Source organism: Ovis aries, chromosome 6 (genome assembly GCF_016772045.2).
Source record: "Ovis aries strain OAR_USU_Benz2616 breed Rambouillet chromosome 6, ARS-UI_Ramb_v3.0, whole genome shotgun sequence".
NCBI classification, from domain to species: domain Eukaryota; kingdom Metazoa; phylum Chordata; class Mammalia; order Artiodactyla; family Bovidae; genus Ovis; species Ovis aries.
In genome coordinates, this window is record NC_056059.1 from 89,881,987 (window position 1) to 89,902,509 (window position 20,523).

At 38.3% G+C, this 20,523-nt stretch overlaps 1 protein-coding gene across 18 annotated transcripts in view; it reads left to right on the forward strand.

Moving 5' to 3' along the window:
• Positions 1 to 20,523, forward strand: part of MTHFD2L (methylenetetrahydrofolate dehydrogenase (NADP+ dependent) 2 like) — a 142,039-nt gene that overhangs the window by 36,857 nt on the left and 84,659 nt on the right. For all 18 annotated transcript variants that reach the window (XR_009601076.1, XR_009601080.1, XR_009601079.1 and 15 more), the window contains 2 exons: positions 6,413 to 6,565; positions 7,688 to 7,795. Coding sequence is in view for 13 of the 18 variants with exons in the window: in XM_004009908.5 (XP_004009957.3) it covers positions 6,413 to 6,565; positions 7,688 to 7,795 (261 nt within the window). In the remaining 5 variants the exon portion in view is untranslated. The remainder of the gene's footprint in view (positions 1 to 6,412; positions 6,566 to 7,687; positions 7,796 to 20,523) is intronic.

Sequence of the window (20,523 nt, forward strand, 5' to 3'; positions counted from 1 at the left end):
GATATTCTGTGTGAAAGTGTTCAGAATGACTTCAGATTTTTCTAGCAAGTAAGCATAACTTCTGTATAACACAGAAGGATGGAATTGCTATCAACTGAGAAAGCTATGAGTAAATCAGTTTAATACCATTCATGTATGACCCTAAATCAAACCCCTTATGATTATACAGTGGAAGTGAGAAATAGATTCAAGGGATCAGATCCGATAGACAGAGTGCCTGGAGAACTATGGATGGATTCAAGACATTGTATAAGAGACAGGGATCAAGACCATCGCCAAGAAAAAGAAATGCAAAAAGGCAAAATGGTAGTCTGAGGAGGCCTTACAAATAGTTGTAAAAAGAAGAGAAGCAAAAGGCAAAGGAGAAAAGGAAAGATATACCCGTTTGAATGCAGAGTTTTAAAGAATAGCAAGGAGAGATAAGAAAGCCTTTCTCAGTGATCAGTGCAAAGAAATAGAGGAAAACAGCAGAATGGGAAAGACTAGAGATCTCTTCAAGAAAATTAGAGATACCAAGGGAATATTTCATGCAAAGATGGGCACGATAAAGGACAAAAACGATGTGGACCTAACAGAAGCAGATGTTAAGAAGAGGTGGCAAGAATACACAGAAGAACTATACAAAAGAGATCTTAATGACCCAGATAATCGCATGGTGTGATCACTCACCTAGAGCCAGACATCCTGGAATGTGAACTCAAGTGAGCTTTAGGAAGCATCACTACAAACAAAGCTAGTGGAGGTGATGGAATTTCAGTTGAGCTATTTCAAGTCCTAAAAGATGATGCTGTGAAAGTGCTGCACTAAATATGCCAGCAAATTTGGAACACTCAGCAGAGGCCACAGGACCAGAAAAGGTCAGCTTTCATTCCAATCCCAAAGATAGGCAATGCCAAAGAGTGCTCAAACTATCACACAATTGCACTCATCTCATACGCTAGTAAAGTAATGCTCAAAATTCTCCAAGCCAGTCTTCAGCAATATGTGAACCATGAACTTCCAGATGTTCAAGCTGGTTTTAGAAAAGGCAGAGGAACCAGAGATCAAATGGCCAACATCCATTGGATCATCGAAAAAGCAAGAGAATTCCAAAAAACCCATCTACTTCTGCTTTATTAACTACGCCAAAGCCTTTGACTGTGTGGATCACAACAAACTGTGGAAAATTCTGAAAGAGATGGGAATACCAGACCACCTGACCTGCCTCTTGAGAAACCTGTATGCAGGTCAGAAAGCAACAGTTAGAACTGGACATGGAACAACAGACTGGTTCCACATAGGGAAAGGAGTACATCAAGGCTGTATATTGTCACCCTGCTTATTTAACTTATACGCAGAGTACATCATGAGAAACGCTGGGCTGGAAGAAGCACAAGCTGGAATCAAGATTGCCAGGAAAAATATCAATAATATCAGATATGCAGATGACACCACCCTTATGGAAGAAAGCTAAGAACTAAGCAGCTTCTTGATTAAAGTGAAAGAGGAGAGTGAAAAAGTTGGCTTAACATTCAACATTCAGAAAACGAAGATCATGTCATCTGGTTCCATCATTTCATGGCAAATAGATGGGGAAACAGTGGAAACAGTGACAGACTTTATTTTGGGGGGGAGGCTCCATAATCACTGCAGATGGCGACTGCAGCCATGAAATTAAAAGATGCTTGCTCCTTGGAAGGAAAGTTATGACCAACCTGGACAGCATATTATAAAACAGAGACATCATTACTTTGCCAACAAAGGTCCGTCTAGTCAAAGCTATGGTTTTTCCAGTAGTCATGTATGGATGTGAGAGTTGGTCTGTAAAGAAAGTTGAGCACTGAAGGATTGACGCTTTTGAGCCATGGTGTTGGAGAAAACTCTTGAGAGTCCCTTGGACTGCAAGGAGATCCAACTAGTCCATCCTAAAGGAGATCAGTCCTGGGTGTTCATTGGAAGGACTGATGTTGAAGCTGAAACTCCAAACTTTGGCCACCTGATGTGAACAGCTGACTCATTTGAAAAGACTCTGGTGCTGGGAAAGATTGAGGGCAGGAGGAGAAGGGGATGACAGAGGATGAGATGGCTGGATGGCATCATCAACTCGATAGATATGGGTTTAGGTGGACTCCGGGAGTTGGTGATGGACGGAGGCCTGGCATGCTGCGGGTCATGGAGTCACAAAGAGTTGGGACATGACTGACCGACTGAACTGAACTGAACTGAACTGATGAGCTTATCCTTATCCAACAGGCACTGGGAAAGTGGAAATAAGTGCTTTTAAACAGTAAGGTGAAAATCCTTGGATGGAAAATAAGCCAGTAATTTGTTTGTTTTCTTTTTGTTGTTTTTCCTTGTCCTAAGGCAATTAAACATATTATAAATAAATCACAGAAATACGTATTAAGTGTTATAGTTCTAAAGCATGGTCCATAAGGACATTCCCTGAGCTGTTCTATTGTGGTATTATGAATTTAATTGAAGACTTTTTTTCCTGGCTTGATTTAATTACTTTTCATAGTATTAAATAGATGGGAAAAATACACGCAAAGTGAATAATGCCAGTTTTCCCATTCATTTGTATAAGATATTAACTGGTTAGTTGTTTGCCAGTGTATTCTATGAATCAAAAGTGTTTTATAATGATTAGGAAAAAAATTAATGCTACTGAATCTTGTGATTGTTTCTTCCTTTCAAGTCATGGGCCACAGGGATGAGACATCAGGGGACTTTCAGTAGCAGTCAGTCAAAATCACGAAATATATTTATTTCTATTACTCATTTAACAAAAGGTAGCATTTGCTGCAAAATGTTTGATGCTTTTGTGTGTGTACTAAGATACATGTTAGTTGCTCAGTCATGTCGGACTCTGGGACCCCATGGACTGTAACCCGTTAGGATCCTCTGTCCCTGGGATTCTCTGGGCAAGAAGACTGGAGTAAGTTGCCATTTCCTTCTCCAGGGCATCTTCCTGGCCCAGGGACTGAACCTGGGTCTCCTGCATTGCAGGCAGATTCTTTACTGTCTGAGCCACTGGAAGATGTTAGCTAATTCAAGAGCACTGTTGTCTGTGAAGGCCTAGAAGAAACAAAACAAAGAGGAACTAAAGAGCCTGTTGATGAAGGTGAAAGAGGAGAGTGAAAAAGCTGGCTTAAAACTCAACATTCAGAAAACGAAGATCATGGCATCTGGTCCCATCACTTCATGGCAAATAGATGGGGAAACAATGGAAACAGTGACAGACTTTATTTTCTTGGGCTCCAAAATCACTGTAGATGGTAACTGTAGCCTTGAAATTAAAAGATGCTTGCTCCTTGGAAGAAAAGCAATGAAAAACCTAGACAGCATATTAAAAAGCAGAGACACTATTTTGCCAACAAAGGTCCATATAGTAAAAGCTATGGTTTTTCCAATAGTCGTATATGGTTGTGAGAGTTGGACCATAAAGAGCACTGAAGAATGGATGCTTTTGAATTGTGGTATTGGAGAAACTCTTGAGGGTCCCTTGGACTGCTAGAATATCACACCAGTCAATCCTAAAGGAAATCAGTCCTAAATATTCATTGGAAGGACTGATGCTGAAGCTGAAGCTCCAGTACTTTGGCCACCTGATTCAAAGAGCCGACTTATTAGAAAATATCCGATGCTGGGAAAGAATGACGGCAGGAGGAGAAGGGGACAACAGAGGATAAGATGGTTGGATGGTATCACCAACTCAATGGACATGAGTTTGAGCAGGCTCCGGGAGTTGGTGACGGACAGGGAAGCCTAATGTGCTGCAGGCTATGGAGTCACAGTCTCCTGACTGAGTGACTGAACAACAACAATAAGAAGGAACGCTATCTTCCTTGGGATATTTTAGAATTATCAAATGTCTTGATTAGAAGGGATAGGGACCCTTTCTCCTATTAATTTATATTAATTTATAACTTATTTAAGAAGATTGATATTTATGATTTGTATCTAACACAGAAAGAAAAGCTTGTTTTAGTGCAAAGAGATGGGGATTTGATTTCTGGACTTTCCTCTCAATAGTAGTTTGAGATTGACTAAGTCTCAAAATTTTGAGCTTCATCTTTAAAATGGAGATATCTTTTCTACCTTCATTCCTGGTAACTATGAAGACCAAAGGGGAAATCTGTATAATGATAACATGAACATTAGAAAGCATTATTTGAATATGAGATATATTAACTCATATTATTTTCATATACTGTAGATTACATAATAAAATTTACATCTTTCCTGGTAAAGGATGTAGGTGAGATTTGATTTACTGCTGAGAGCATGTAGAGTTACATAAAACTCCATGATTTTTTTCTTTTTGATTTTTATGATCTTAACATTTTTTAATCTACTCACATAGGCTTTTCCCTTTAGATTAAATAATAGCCACACTAAAAATCAGTTTTCATGTATTCTTTACATCATACCTTTTATATGTCCACATACTTGTCTTTTAAACAAAATTTAATTATGACAGAATTGTTCAGAAATGATGATCTGAGTTAAAAGTTTAAGAAGCACATGAGAGAACAGGTCTGTAATTGCCAGTTTCTAGTGCTTGTCCCAAATTTTCAGATGCTTACATTTTCCCTGAGTATTTCAGCTATTGTGTGAGATGTATTATTCACTACAATGTGTAATTTTTAGTGAATAAAGCAGCACAGACCAGTAGATGGCTAAATTCAGTATAGTTCAGACTTACTTGATAAGAGGATGGCTCTCAAAATCTACGAAGAGCCTTTGTTGAATTCTTCCTATCATATATACATTTGTTGTTGTTGTTTAGTTGCTAAGTTGTGTTTGACTCTGTGGCCCCATGGACTGTAGCCCACCAGGCTCCTCTGTCCAGGGGATTTCCCAGGCAAGAATGCTGGACTGAGTTACCATTTCCTTCTCCAGGGAATCTTCCCCACCCAGGGATCAAATCCATATCTCTTGTATTGGCAGGTGGATCCTTTACCGCTGAACCCCCAGGGAAGCCCCCGTTCATATGTTATTGGCCCATAATATACTGTAGCCAATTTTGAACTTGGAAATAAACTAATTTAAGTCATAGCTCATAATGGAGAGTTCAATTACAGTTATTTCTTTTTTTTATTTACAAAACTTTTGATTTTCTTGTAAGAAATATTCATGGCATGAAGCTTCTGCATGAGTCGGTGTCTAGAAATGAATCATCTCCATCATCATCATCATCACCACCATCCAGGTTTTAAAAGGAACCAGTGTTTTTGTCCTCAAATAGTAAATATTGTCCTCGAATGTTTAATTCTAAAAAAAGTTTTGCTAGAACCTGTATAGTAATCTTCTATCTTCAGAGAAAACACATGGAGGCTTACTCTGCTAGGACATTATAGAATGAATACAGTAGCTGAAAGTGACAAACTAGTCACTGGAAAGAATTCCTGAGACCCAATTTCTATTTGAATATGAGTAATTGTGTCTTTTACATATATAAAGGACTTTGGCAGTCTAATAATGGCAATTTGGAGCTATTTAAAGTAGTTCCAATCGAAAGTAGCTCCATCGAAAGTAAGATGGCAAAAGTGTCCCTTTTAGGATACAAAAGATAAAAGACACAAAGCATGGCTCTCTGAAAACAATTAGAACTTAGGCATTGATAATGTTTAAAAAATTATGTGTAAGTGGCATTCATTGTATAATGCACAAATAAACTTTTATATAGAATATACACCTTTATTTTAGTATTTTAGGCATGTGGGTTAATTGTTGGGTTTAGGGTAACTTAAGCTACACCGTACAGAATAGTATTAAGAGCCTACTTTTCAAAATGAGATGATTGGCATCTCATATCTCATTTGGTTAATTCATTACTCAAGTTATGTTCTTTTCCCTTCAAAAAGAAAACCATAATGATATTTTGTATTTCAGTGTAATAATGCTTCAGGGAAATGATGTGTGTGTGTGTGTGTGTGTGTGTGTTTTATTTGCTTTTCTTTTATGTCATTTGGGAGGAAGCTAAGCATTAATGATGTTACGGCTATTTTTAACACTAATAGCCCTTTTAACCTATAATGCTAGCGATATTCAATAGAAGCTTATTCATGGATATATTTTGTATAGGAAAAACATAGATTTAAATATGCAAACTTATGTGGCAAAGCTTTATCATCTGACCATTCCCAGATCTCATTGGTATTGTTTTATTTTACAGATTTTTCCTTTTTACCAGGCTAGTCACTTCTGGTTCTGTACCTGCATATACTCTTACAGAAGTTAATTACAACCATTGGTCAAGAACCCTTTGACTTAATATTTTCATGGCAAGAAAAGGAATAGAGTAATGATTGTATATCTTAACTGAAACTGAACCATAAGTGATCTGGCTGAAGGCCCTCATATATAATTTTTCAGGCTTCCAGATAAAGAACAATTGTAAAATTAAATCAATTTTATTTACTTCCAGACCATATGGATGAGCGGACAGTATGCAATGGAATATCCCCTGAAAAAGATGTAGATGGATTTCATATTATTAACATTGGAAGACTGTGTCTTGATCAGCATTCCCTCATACCTGCCACTGCTAGTGCTGTTTGGGAAATCATCAGAAGAACAGGTTGGTCTATGGGACATAGGTGCTAAGTGCCACATGAGCATTTGTGCATTGCCTTGATGGAAAGGATGAAAGAAGATAGGCCATTAAACTTCAGTCTACAGAAATAGATAAAGTTATAGAAATTGAATAATAATCTGAAATAAGATAAAAGAAGAACTGGTACCAGGTTACAAGTAACTGCTGTTTCAGCTCTCAGGGTGTGCATTTTCCAAATAATCGATTTATCTCCCTACTTTAAAACTAAAAACTTAAGGTATTTTGATATACATTTTTCAAAATGTGTTATGTTTTTCCTTACCTTTAAAAATAAAACGTGCTGAACATTTGAGCCATCTCTGATGACCTAGGTTTTCATTGTAGACGCTTGCCCTTGAATTGTGCTCTAAATAAAATAATACTCTCAAAGACCCTCGAACAGGCAGGTGATGGTTCCCTTGCCTCATCACTGTCACATTTCTGGCAGCATCTCCTTATCCCAATCTGTTCTTTTCTAACTGAGAAAGAGAACTTTCAAGGGAAAGCAGATCCTAGAATTATATTCATAGGATTTTAATAGTTATAAAACTTTAATTCTAATTTTTTCATTTTACTTATGAATAAACTATGCCCCAAAGAAGTTAAGTGTATGAAATCTGTAAGCTTTACCTTTTAGATCTTTCTAAATCCGTACATTTAGTGCTTCTCTCCTGTGAAGTAAACCGCATAAATTTTATGAAAAATACTTTTTCCCACTTCATTTTGTTCTAAATTTGGTCAAAGTTTGGTTGCCAGTTAATCTTGACATTGTTGTACCTTGCCTGTTTTATGATAAATAGTTAATATATTTTAAGTCTTCACACATCTACCTCTTCATGTGAATTTTAATGTTTAAAATAATGTAATGACAACTTGAAAATGTTTATGGTTTTTTTTTAATGAGGATATAATGAGAGGGAAAGTGACAAAACCGAAAAATATAAAAAGAAATATTTTTAAATAATGAATGTTGGAACATTATAGACAATTCACAAAATAATTCAAATTTAATCAGAGGTTTTTAAAGAATATCTCAGTTAGCTGTTCAGATGATTACTTTGCTTCTTGTTGTTTATTCTTCATTTAAATCAAACTCTGTGTTTTAAGGAATTGAAACATTTGGAAAAAATGTTGTTGTGGCTGGAAGATCCAAGAATGTAGGGATGCCCATTGCCATGCTCTTACACACAGATGGAGAACACGAACGGCCAGGAGGTAGGTGCCACTTGGAGATTCTATGCACTCTTGTTAATACAATCTTCTTACTTCCTAAGCTCTTCAAATAAAAATGTGTTTGGAAATGTGATTTAGCATGTTTGTGGGCTTAATGCAATAAAGGTTTCCCTTATTCTTCATCTAATGACATGTGTGCACACGTGCTCAGTTAACCAGTCATATCTGATTCTTTGTGACCCCATGGACTGTAGCCTGCTGGGCTCCTCTGCCCATGGAATTTTCCAGGCAAGAATACTAGAGTGGGTTGCCACTTCCTACTCCATCTAATGACATGAGTGCCTTGATAATGTATGAAAGAATTGCTAGAAATATGTGGCCCATTTGTTCTTATTTTTTTTCTTTTGGCTATATGTACTTCTTTCATATCCTTAAACATACAGAGATTATGGAGAATCATATGGAGATGCTTTAAAAAACGAGGAATAAAACTACCATGTGACCCAGAAATCCCACTCCTGAGCATATAGCCTGAGAAAACCACAATTAAAAAAGACACATATATCCCAGTGTTCATTGCAACACTATTTGCAATAGCTAGGACATGGAGGCAACCTAGATATCTGCTGCTGCTGCTGCTACTGCTGCTGCTAAGTCACTTCAGTTGTGTCCAACTCTGTGCGATCTAGATATCTATCCACAGATAAATGGACAACCTAGATATCTATCCACAGATAAATGGATAAAGAAGTTGTGGTACATATATACAGTGGAATATCACTAGCCATAAAAAAGAATGCATTTAGTCTGTACTAGTGAGGTGGATAAACCTAGGGCCATTATGCAGAGTGAAGTGAGAAAGAGAAAAACACGTATCATACATTAACACATATATATGGAATCTAGAAAAATAGTACTAATGAACCTATTGGCAGGGCAGGAATATAGATGCAGATGTAGAGGAAACTTGTGGACACAGCAGGGGACGGAACGAGCAGGACAAATTGAGAGAGTAGCATTGCAATATATACACTACATGTGTAAAATAGATAATCAGCGGGCAGTTGCTGTGTAGCACAGGGAGCTCACCTTGTGCTCTGTGACGACCTAGGGGAGTGAGATGGGGATGGGTGCTAGAGAGGCTCAAGAAGGAGGAAATATATGTATATTTATGACTGGTTCACATTGTTGTACACTAGCAACCAACACAACATTGTAAAGCAAGTATTCTCCAATTAAAAATAAAAAATTGAAATATTAAAAGAAAGGTGAAAAAACTAGATACATACTAGATGCATAAATATCACATGTTGATAGGTATCTGTATACCCATGTACACCATCTCACTAAAACATACCACCAATGCATGGCTATAAGATTTTTTTAAACATTATCATGTTGGTGAATTCCAGTTTCCTGTTCTAACATTTTCAAATACAGTTGACTCTTGAACAGCACAGATTTGAACTGCACAAGTCCATTTATGTTTTTTTCACTAAACATTTACATGCTACAGTACTGTACAATCTGTGGTTAGTTGAATCAGTGAATATGGAACCATGAATACAGTGGCTGACTATAAAGTTATAGGTGGATTCTCAACTGAACAGAGGTTGGGTGTTCTAAACTTCCACATTGTTCAAGGGTCAACTATACTAATTTTATGACCTTGGTTGACATAATGCGTGTGAAATATTTTTTTAAACCATGAAGCCCAATGGAAAAACAAGCCCAATGATAACATATCACTTATGCAAAATGAATTATGAGAGTTAAATATTGTTTTTCCTTCCTGAGATTAAGGACTTAAATATTACCAGATCAAAACGTGTATGAGAATCAAAGTTATCTTGGGCCTGATAGTGGCTCAAAGTCACTTTAAAAAGCCTTAGTTTTGGATTTCCCCAGTGGTCCAGTGGTTAAGAATTCGCCTGCCAATGCAGGGGACATAGGTTCAATCCCTGGTCTAGGAAGATTGCACGTACCCCAGAGCAACTAAACCTGTGCCCCACAATTACTGTGCCTGCGTGCCTAGAGCCTGTACTGGGCAAAAAGAAAAACCACTGCAATGAGAAGCCTGTGCACCACAACAAAGAGTAGCCCCTGATTACCACAACTAGAGAAAGCCTATGCAGCAAGGAAGACCCAGCACAGGCAAAAGTTAATTAATTAAATATTTTAAAAGTCTTAGTTTTGAAGAGCTGTTCAAAAGACCAAATCTGGTAGTATGAACTCTGTAGATGGTAGCCTACAAAGAGATGTAGTGTAGATGTGTCTTTAGCTTAATTATTCACTTCTAACATAGTCTGTTAGTGCTCATCTATGTATCTCTTAGGATGTAATAATGATATTGACTCATATTTGCCTTTATTTAATAGTTTCTGTTAAGCAAGGTAAAAGAACCAGAAAGATTTATCTAAGTATACCATTTTTGTTGGAAGATTTTGACCAAGAGTCACTCGGCAGGTTTTTCTTCATTTTCAACATATTGTTATCTTATTTCATCAGTAACATATCAAGCAACATTATGCAACTTCATTATTTGCACAGCACTTTCTCATGAACTATCTTATTTTGTTCTCAATAATTCTGAAATATATTCATATTCACATTTTGTAGCTAAAGGAAATGAGCTTTAGAAACTTCAGTAACTTAGCCAAGGCCATTCAAGGAAACAGTGTACAGAGCTGGGGGCTGGGTGCTGACTGTCTGGTTAGGAGGATCATTTTGAAGTCAGACCCCTCTCCCACCAAGCCCTGTATCCTTGGACAAGTCATTTAATCTGTGTAAGCCTCCACTGCCCTCATTTGTATCTTTTTTGCTGGGTTATCGTAAAAACTGAATTAGATTTGAATGTGAAGCACTACTCACAGTGTCTGAGACAGTAAGTTAAGCCCTTGGTACATGTGAACCATGGCTATTGCTATTATTTCTATTATTATGCTTAAGGCAATAATCTGTGGCCGTACAGATGAAAAAGTTTAGAGTAACATAATCCAAGGTTAATGATGAATTTTTAACCTTCATTTGAAATTTTATTTTCTTTTTGAGGTGGGTTTTCTGTTTGCTTTTATTTGGATGAAATCTAATCTTTGTTGTAATAATTTGCATAAATGTAGAATTTATAAAGTTTATAAACTATTAGAAATATGATTTATAATATTCCAAATTATACTTTATATTATTAACATATTGTGTGCTAATTTCTTGATAGATTTCAATTTTGAATTATTTGTCTATAAAATACCTAAGTCTAAGAAAGTCAATTTCCCTCCTCTTTATGCAATTTAAAAGTAGATTTTCCTATGTCATAAAACACATTGACTTTATAAATATTCTGTACTTTGTTTTGTAAGATATGTTCACTTGAATGCATGTTAAAAATTGAATAAAAGCAGAATTAGATATAGTACTGGTTACTTACATGCCAGGTGGTTAAATTTGCATTTTTATAGTGGCATCTAGGTGCCATTTATAATTACAGTATCTGAAAGGTAATATATTGTAACTGATATTGGTCAATTTACAACATGGGTAGTGTTTAATCTCATGCACATTTAATAGGAATATGGTGACATGTATGTTTAGTATAATGAATTGTTGAGAGCTGCTCACTGAAAACCTGGAATCTGTGGGAAAGATAATATTTCAAATATCCATGTCTGTTATAGCAGTGATTACGTGGAGTGACTGCATGTGCATTGTTAGCTAGTGGAGATAATGAAGGATGATTAACTGGGCAAATTCCTATCAATAGACCTTGTTCTGATGACACTCACAATGCTGAGCATCAGCTCACGCTGTATTTCTTTGCCAGAAAAGATTCAAAGCCCTAATGATTCATTTGTGTTTTAAAGCCAAAGATAATCACACTAGAAGACGTATGGCGAGGTTGTGGTACTATCGCAGTGGCGTTAGTGCTGGGATTTTGTAAAAGAGCATTATGGAAGATTTTGCTTAGAGTCCTATGGACTCAGGGATATTCTTGATTTCATTTGTGCAATATGCATTCAGTACATATTCTCACTGAAACACTAGGGTTGGGGGTGGTTCAGTTCAGTTCAGTTGCTCAGTCGTGTCCGACTCTTTGCGACCCCATGAATCGCAGCACACCAGGCCTCCCTGTCCATCACCAACTCCCGGAGTTCACTCAGACTCATGTCCATCGAGTTAGTGATGCCATCCAGCCACCTCATCCTCTGCCGTCCCCTTCTCCTCCTGCCCCCAATCCCTCCCAGCATCAGAGTCTTTTCCAATGAGTCAACTCTTCTCATGAGGTGTCCAAAGTACTGGAGTTTCAGCTTTAGCATCATTCCTTCCAAAGAAATCCCAGGGCTGACCTCCTTCAGAATGGACTGGTTGGATCTCCTTGAAGTCCAAGGGACTCTCAAGAGTCTTCTCCAACACCACAGTTCAAAACCATCAATTCTTCGGCACTCAGCCTTCTTCGCAGACCAACTCTCACATCCATACATGACCACAGGAAACACCATAGCCTTGACTAGATGGACCTTAGTCGGCAAAGTAATGTCTCTGCTTTTGAATATGCTATCTAGGTTGGTCATAACTTTTCTTCCAAGGAGTAAGCGTCTTTTAATTTCATGGCTGCAATCACCATCTGCAGTGATTTTGGAGCCCCCCAAAATAAAGTCAGCCACTGTTTCCACTGTTTCCCCATCTATTTCCCATGAAGTGATGGGACCAGATGCCATGATCTTCGCTTTCTGAATGTTGAGCTTTAAGCCACTTTTTAACTCTCCACTTTCACTTTCATCAAGAGGTTTTGAGTTCCTCTTCACTTTCTGCCATAAGGGTGGGGTCATCTGCATATCTGAGGTTATTGATATTTCTCCTGGCAATCTTGATTCCAGCTTGTGCTTCTTCCAGTCCAGCGTTTCTCATGATGTACTCTGCACAGAAGTTAAATGAGCAGAGTGACAATATACAGCCTTGATATACTCCTTTTCTTATTTGGAACCAGTCTGTTGTTCCATGTCCAGTTCTAACTGTTGCTTCCTGACCTGCATACAGATTTCTCAAGAGGCAGGTCAGGTGGTCTGTATTCCCATCTCTTTCAGAATTTTCCACAGTTTGTTGTGATCCACACAGTCAAAGGCTTTGGCATAGTCAATAAAGCAGAAATAGATGTTTTTCTGGAACTGTCTTGCTTTTTCCATGATCCAGCAGATGTTGGCAATTTGATCTCTGGTTCCTCTGCCTTTTCTAAAACCAGCTTGAACATCAGGAAGTTCACGGTTCACGTATTGCTGAAGCCTGTCTTGGAGAATTTTGAGCATTACTTTACTAGCATGTGAGATGAGTGCAATTGTGCAGTAGTTTGAGCATTCTTTGGCATTGCCTGTCGGGGGTGGCAGAGTGTTGAAAAAGACTTGGGTAGCACTAGTGGTAAAGAAACTGCGCCAGTGCAGGAGACATAAGAAACCTGGGTTTGATCCCTGGTTTGGAAGATCCCCTGGAAAAGAGAATGGCTACCACTCTAGTATTCTTGCCTGGAGGATCCCATGGACAGAGGAGCCTGTAGGGCTACAGTCCATGGGCTGGCAAAGAATTGGACAATACTGAAGCAACTGAGCACACCCCTGTCTCCAGAAGATGAGAGGTTGCATCTTCAGGATGCATCTTAAAGCTCGGGTTCCTCATTGAAATTCAGCTTTTGCACTCAAGTTTCCCATCTGCTGCAAATTCTATATATCAGGTACATTTTTTTTTAATTCAAGGAATATCCTATCTAAATTGAAAAACCTCAAGATATTTTGTTAGTGGAACGCCTTGCCTTTGTGAAAATTGGCTCCAGTTGTGAAAAATGAACATTTTTGCCACCTTGGAAGAGTTATCTCTCACCTTCAGGAGGGGCCTTCAGGTGATAATACAGGAGTGGATGTTTCAGGCAGTGCAATGTGATATGAGTGCTATGTGTGATTAAGCTCAGCCCAATGCTAGGTTGGGCTGGGTGCCCTCCAATTTCAAAGAGAGGAGCCAAAAAGGAATGCCTGGGAGAGGAGTCACGCAAAGCAATCACAAAGTCTCAGTTATGAGACTGAGATTCTTGGTTTTGTTGCCAGGGGAGTGAGGTGGACTTTTGCTGCCTCTGTGGAATGAACCATTGTCAAACTGGGGCAGGGGGACACCAGGCGTATAGTCTTTATTCCTCCCATCCCACTGTTCCTAAGGTAGAAGTACTCACGGTAGGATATTGGGGATATTATGTCTTGTAATGCCTCCATGTTGAGTTGACTTCACTGCATTATAGCTTTGAGTTTGCTTAGTGGAAAGCAATAGCAAAGAACAAATGCTTGTTGCAGTCTCATTTTCTGTGTTGAATAGTAGGAGTACTGTTTCATTTTCTTCAGCCAGCTAGTATCTGGAAAGCACTGTACTTGGAAAAATACCACATATCCTTATATCGGACAGCTGGAACTATTAGTTACACTCAGGCAGCTGGAACTATTAGTTACATTGTTGAAACTAACACTAAATGCTATATAAAAAAATGAAATGAAGTTCAAATCCTTTTCTTTCCCTTTCATTTTCTCTCTTTCATCCTGACCTCAGAGTACCAGGCATTTGTTTAATTAGCAGCACAAAGCATCCCTTTTCTGATGTCTATAAACCCAGTAATTCAAAGCATGACTTGTAAAGATGTTGTGTTCTGCTCCACCAGCATTTTCAGCTATTTCTCCCATCAAGTCCCCTTTGGTATCTTCTGCTGAAGCTTCTTAGAACTACATATTATTCCCCAAACACACCACCTCTTCCAAGCCGCCTTTCCATTACATACCCTGTTCCCTAGGCAGGGAATGCTGCTTCTCATCCCTCACTTGGTTTCCTCTCACCTTCCACCCATCTTTCATGATGTGCACAAAATCTAACTCTTAAATGTTATCTATGCTGCCATCACAATACTAATTCTGTTACGTCTTGATTGTCTACCTATTCCCCTTTTCTACACATGCATAGTAAACATGAGCTGCTTAAGGACAAATATTTTGTCTTGGGCTTTTTCTATCTCTGAAATTTAGCACTGAGATTGGTATGTAGTAATGCAACTAGTCAGCGAATCAATAACAGTTTATTAGTGTCCCCTATTAGCACCAAAGAATTGATGCTTTTGAATTGTGATGCTGGAGAAGATTCTCTAGAGTCCCCTTGGACTGGAAGGAAATCAAACCAGTCAATCCTAAAGGAAATCAACCTTGAATACTCATTGCAAGGACTGATGCTGAAGCCAAAGCTCCAATACTTTGGCCAGCTGATGCCTTTGCATCATTGGAAAAGATGCAGCTCTTTGGAAAGGATCCTAATGCTAGGAAAGGTTGAAGGCAAAAGGAGAAGAAGGCAGCAGAGGATGAAGTGGTTAGATAGCATCACTGACTCAATGGACATGAGCTTGAGCAGACTCCGTGAGCTAGTGAAGGACAAGGGAGCATGGCATGCTGGAGTCGACAAGATCCCAAACAGTCAAACACAGTTAGTGACTGAACAACAACATGAGCCTATATTATAGAAAATAAGACTGCAGGCTAGGGATTTAAAATAGAATATTGCTATTCATTGAGGGGAAAAAAATTCCCTGTATAGTGAGGAGGAGGGAGAAAAGTAGCTAGGTGCTTACTACACACTAACTCCTTCATATTTTAACATTATAGACATTTATATATATAAGCATAACTTATGACACCCCTTCCCCCAAGAATCAGATCATAGGAGAGGAGAATGCCTCATGACAATCAGGAGGAGACCTAAGTATACTGGGAAGAGAAGGGAGTTATTAACAATAGCATTAATTGAAAGAGGTCACAGCATTTTTCCAGTAAAACATTTTAAATTTATCATTTTGTTTAGACATTTTTTTTTTCTTATGCTACTGACATGTAGCCCTTCTTACAGAGGGGCTGATACCTTTCTCACTCAGTATGCACAATATGATGGTGAATAAATCATATTCTTGAGCTCACAGTTCAGTAGGAAAGGCAATCACTAAACAATCAGGTAATAATGATTAATCATAATTGTGCAAAATGCTGCAAAAGAGAGAAAAAATGCTGCTATAATAAAAGCTTAAGGAATGGATGATTTCTAACTGTACTTCTGCATGAAGGTTATACCTATTTATGTCTATCTTCTGTTACTGTTGCAATGGAATATTTTTAATAGTCTACCTTCTGTCACTACTCTTCATTTCAGACTAAAAAGTCCCACCTCAGGGACAAAAACAAAAATATATACTACTTAAAGTTATTAAAAATTTATAAAATACTAGAGGAAAAGGTTCATTTGACAGAAAATAAATAATTCATACCATAATGGTAAATTATGATTTGATGATTTTTTAAAAACAAGTCAATGCCATGAAATTATTTTATGTATAAAATAAGAACATCAGATAGAACTTCCTCAAACAGGCCTCTCTGAAAATCTCTCCTACTCCCTCACACACAGCTCTATAGACACACTAAAGAACTTTTCCTTTACAACATTTATCAGTTTGTAATTATTATTTATTTGTAACATTATTGACTAATGTTCATTATATTTACTGGACTGTTAACTCCGCAAGAGCAAAAACCAGATTTCTTTATCTTCCCATTTTATTTCCAGAATCTATTAATAGCACAATATTTCTCCAAAAATTCTTTGTTCAATAAATGAATGAAAAGATTACTTTATTTTGTAGACCATGAGTATCACAAAGGTTTTAACACAGCTATTCACAAACTGTAGTCTTAGAAGGCCTGATGTACCACAAGATTTTAAATGGTTCTGAGGCTAACCATGAAAGGCCAAAAACTGGGCAATGGCCCAATTCCTGGAAATCCCTGCCTCTTCCCCCAAAATAATCAGGGAATAACTGAAATAATCGGGGAATAATTAGAATAATAGTTGGAATAATAATGAGTTGGAATGATCTTCCCACTCATTTGCCTATGAAATTACTCAGCCCATAAAAACTTGCCACCCCATATTTTGGGTGCTCTGACCTTCTGAGATGGCCCACACTCTGTCTATGGAGTGTGTTTCTTTCTAAATAAATCCATTTCTTACCTAAAGAAAAAAAAAAGAGTATTTTAAATGGGTTTGCGAGAGATCTGGTTTCGATCCCTGGGTTGGGAAGATCCCCTGGTAACCCACTCCAGTGTTCTTGCCAGGAGAATTCCTTGAACTGAGGAGCCTGGCAGGCTATAGTCCATGGGGTCACAAAGAGTCAGACACAACTGAGAGACTGACGCTGGTTTCTGGCTAATTTTTTTTTGAAGGGACAAAAATTAGTCAAATAAGTCTGGGAAATCTGCGTTAAACAAAATCAAACATATATCTCGACTGTGAATATAGTCATATAATATAGCCTTTAATATAGTGAGCATTGTGAAACTCTGAGAGAGTAAAAGTCTTTGGTATTTGACCCTGGAAGTTGTTTTTCTGAAACAATATAAATCTATATATGTATATTTATATACATCCTGGAATGCAGAGTCAATTGGGCCTTAGGAAACATCACTACAAACAAAGCTAGTGGAGGTGATAGAATTCCAGTTTAGCTACTTCAAATCCTAAAAGATGATGCTGTGAAAGTGCTGCACTCAATATGCCAGCAAATTTTGAAAACTCAGCAGTGGCCACAGGACTGGAAAATGTCAGTTTCATTCCAATCCCAAAGAAAGGCAATGCCAAACAATGCTCAAACTACTGTACAATTGCTCTCATCTCACACACTAGCAAAGTAATGCTCAAAATTCTCCAAGCCAGGCTTCAACAGTATGTGAACCGTGAAATTCCATATGTTCAAGCTACATTTAGAAAAGGCAGAGGAACCAGAGATCAAATTGCCAACATTCGTTGGATCATCGAAAAAGCAAGAGAGTTCCAGAAAAACATCTACTTCTGCTTTATTGAATGTCCCAACGCCTTTGACTGTGTGGATCACAACAAACTGTGGAAAATTCTGAAAGAGATGGGAATACCAGACCACCTGACCTGCCTCCTGGGAAATCTGTATGCAGGTCAAGAAGCAACAGTTACAACTAGACATGAGCAACAGACTGGTTCCAAATCAAGAAAGGAGTACGTCAAGGATGTATATTGTCACCCTGCTTAACTTACATGCAGAATACATCATGGGAAATGCTGGGCTGGATGAAGCGCAAGCTGGAATCGAGATTGCCGGGAGAAATATCAATAACCTCAGATATGCAGATGACACCACCATTATGGCAGAAAGCAAAGAAGAGCTAAAGAGCCCCTTGATAAACATGAAAGAGGAGAGTGAAAAAGTTGGCTTAAAGCTCAACATTCAGAAAACTAACATCATGGCATCCAGTCCAGTCACTTAATGACAAATAGATGGGGAAACAGTGAAAACAGAGACTTTATTTTGGGGGGCTCCAAAATCACTGCAGATGGTGACTGCAGCCATCAAATTAAAATATGCTTGCTCCTTGGAATAAAAGCTATGATCAACCTAGACAGGATGTTGAAAAGCAGAGACATCACTTTGCCAACAAAGGTCCATCTAGTCAAAGTTAGGGTTTTTCTAGTAGTCGTTTATGGATGTGAGAGTTGGAGTATAAAGAAAGCTGAGCACCGAATAATTGATACTTTTGAACTGTGGTGTTGGAGAACACGCTTGAGAGTCCCTTGGACTACAAGGAGATCCAACTAGTCTTTCCTCAAGGAGATCAGTCCAGAATATTCATCAGAAGGACTGTGTTGAAGCTGAAACTTGAATATTTTGGCCACCTGATGCGAAGAACTGAATCACTAGAAAAGACCCTGATGCTGGGGAAAGATTGAAGGCGGGAGGAGAAGGGGATGACAGAGGATGAGATGGTTGGATGGCATCACTGACTCGATGGACATGAATTTGAGTAAGCTCTGGGAGTTGGTGATAGACCTGGAGGCCTGGCGTGCTGCAGTCCATGGGGTCGCAAAGAGTTGGACACGACTGAGTAACTGAGCTGAACTGAACTGAATGTATATTTATAGTTGCCATATTTGTATCTATATATTTGCTATATATGTACTGATATACCCCAGAGATCTAGCCTTTTTCCACACAGAGGATGAATAGGGCAATAAGCAGGATGTTCTTCAAGATGTCTGCATTTTTCACTCTCAATTTCAGGACCTTGAGAAAACTTATTTAGCATTAGTCTATGGTCAATGGCAACCCACTCCAGTACTCTTGCCGGGAAGGTCCCATGGATGGAGGAGCCTGGTGGGCTGCAGTCCATGGGATCGCTAGGAGTCGGACACGACTTCACTTTAACTTTTCACTTTGATGCATAGGAGAAGGAAATGGCAACCCACTCCAGTATTCTTGCCTGGAGAATCCCAGGGACGGGAGACTGGGTGGGCTGCCGTCTATGGGGTCGCACAGAGTCGGACACGACTGAAGTGACTTAGCAGCAGCAGCAGCATGATCTTTTAAGGCTTTCCTGGTAGCTCAGATGATAAAGAACCTGCCTACAAGGCAGGAGACCCAGGTTTGATCCCTAGGTTGTGGTGTCCCCTGGAGAAAGATATGGCAATTCACTCCAGTATTCTTCCCCAGAGCATTCCATGGACAGAGGGGCCTGGCAGGCTACAGTCTTTGGGGTCACAAAGAGTTGGACATTTCTGAGTGACCAACACTATGCCCTTATAAGCAAGTTTGCAAAAGCAGACATTGTAGTAAGATTCCTCAGTTTATTTTCATCTGTTATTCTTGGAAGAAAGAAAATAAATGCAAAAATTATATAAAGCTTTAACAAATAGACCTCATAAACACATCTCCCAGCCAAAACAACTAGAAAGCAAAGGGTAACACTTTGGCTTCTGCTAACACTTAGCCTTTGTCCCATGACTGAGTTGGCTACCTCATTTTGGCTAGGATTTTGGAGGGTCTGGTTGCTTTTTTTTTTGTTTTTAATAGTTTAAAATCTGTTTCACAGTCAGGAATACTACCATCAATCCTGACCTGGCAGCTTGGTAGCATGAGGAATTTGGTCACGTGGGGAACTGATTCATGTGGATGATTTAACAAATTTTATCCCTATTAATAGGAAAATAAACCCAAAAATATGACTCCAAAGCCAATATTTTCATTTGTAACCAGCAACTTGTTCTCCCCGTAGTTGCAATCTTGACAAGTAAAGTTGGACTCCTGGAGCAGGAGAGCCTAGTGTTAATGAGACTAGGTGCTCTGATCATATTGCCTGAGTGCACCCTGTGTTCCTGTATTTCCCTGAAACTCAGTGTTCAGTTCATATTAGCTATTATAGTGTACTTGCTCTAAAAAGTATTTAAAGTGGTCCACAACAATATGCAAAGCACAATGCAAATGAGAAATAGTTAAGAAAAAGGAGAAATAAGACCTGAAACTAAAATGGAGTTATGAATAAAGGCTACTATTTAAAATAGGCATATCATTAAATCTTCATGGATATTTTCCCTTGCCAAGCACACTGCGGTTTATATACTGTCACTAAATATATGTTTGGTGAATTTAATTGGGTCTAAACTACACTTTTTGTATTAGGGTCAGTAATTTCATTCTGTGAGCTTTTTAGCAGGAAAACAAAATGACTAGTTACCCAATTAAGTGTCTTTAGGATTAAAAATAAACACATGCTCAGAATAAATAAAACATACTTTGCATTTTCTGATATTAAAACCAAAGAGTAATTTCTCCTAAATTCCTTATAAGCAGGGAACTATGAATGGACTGAGTAATATTCATAATGCTTTTTAATTTAATGAAATGGTCATATTTT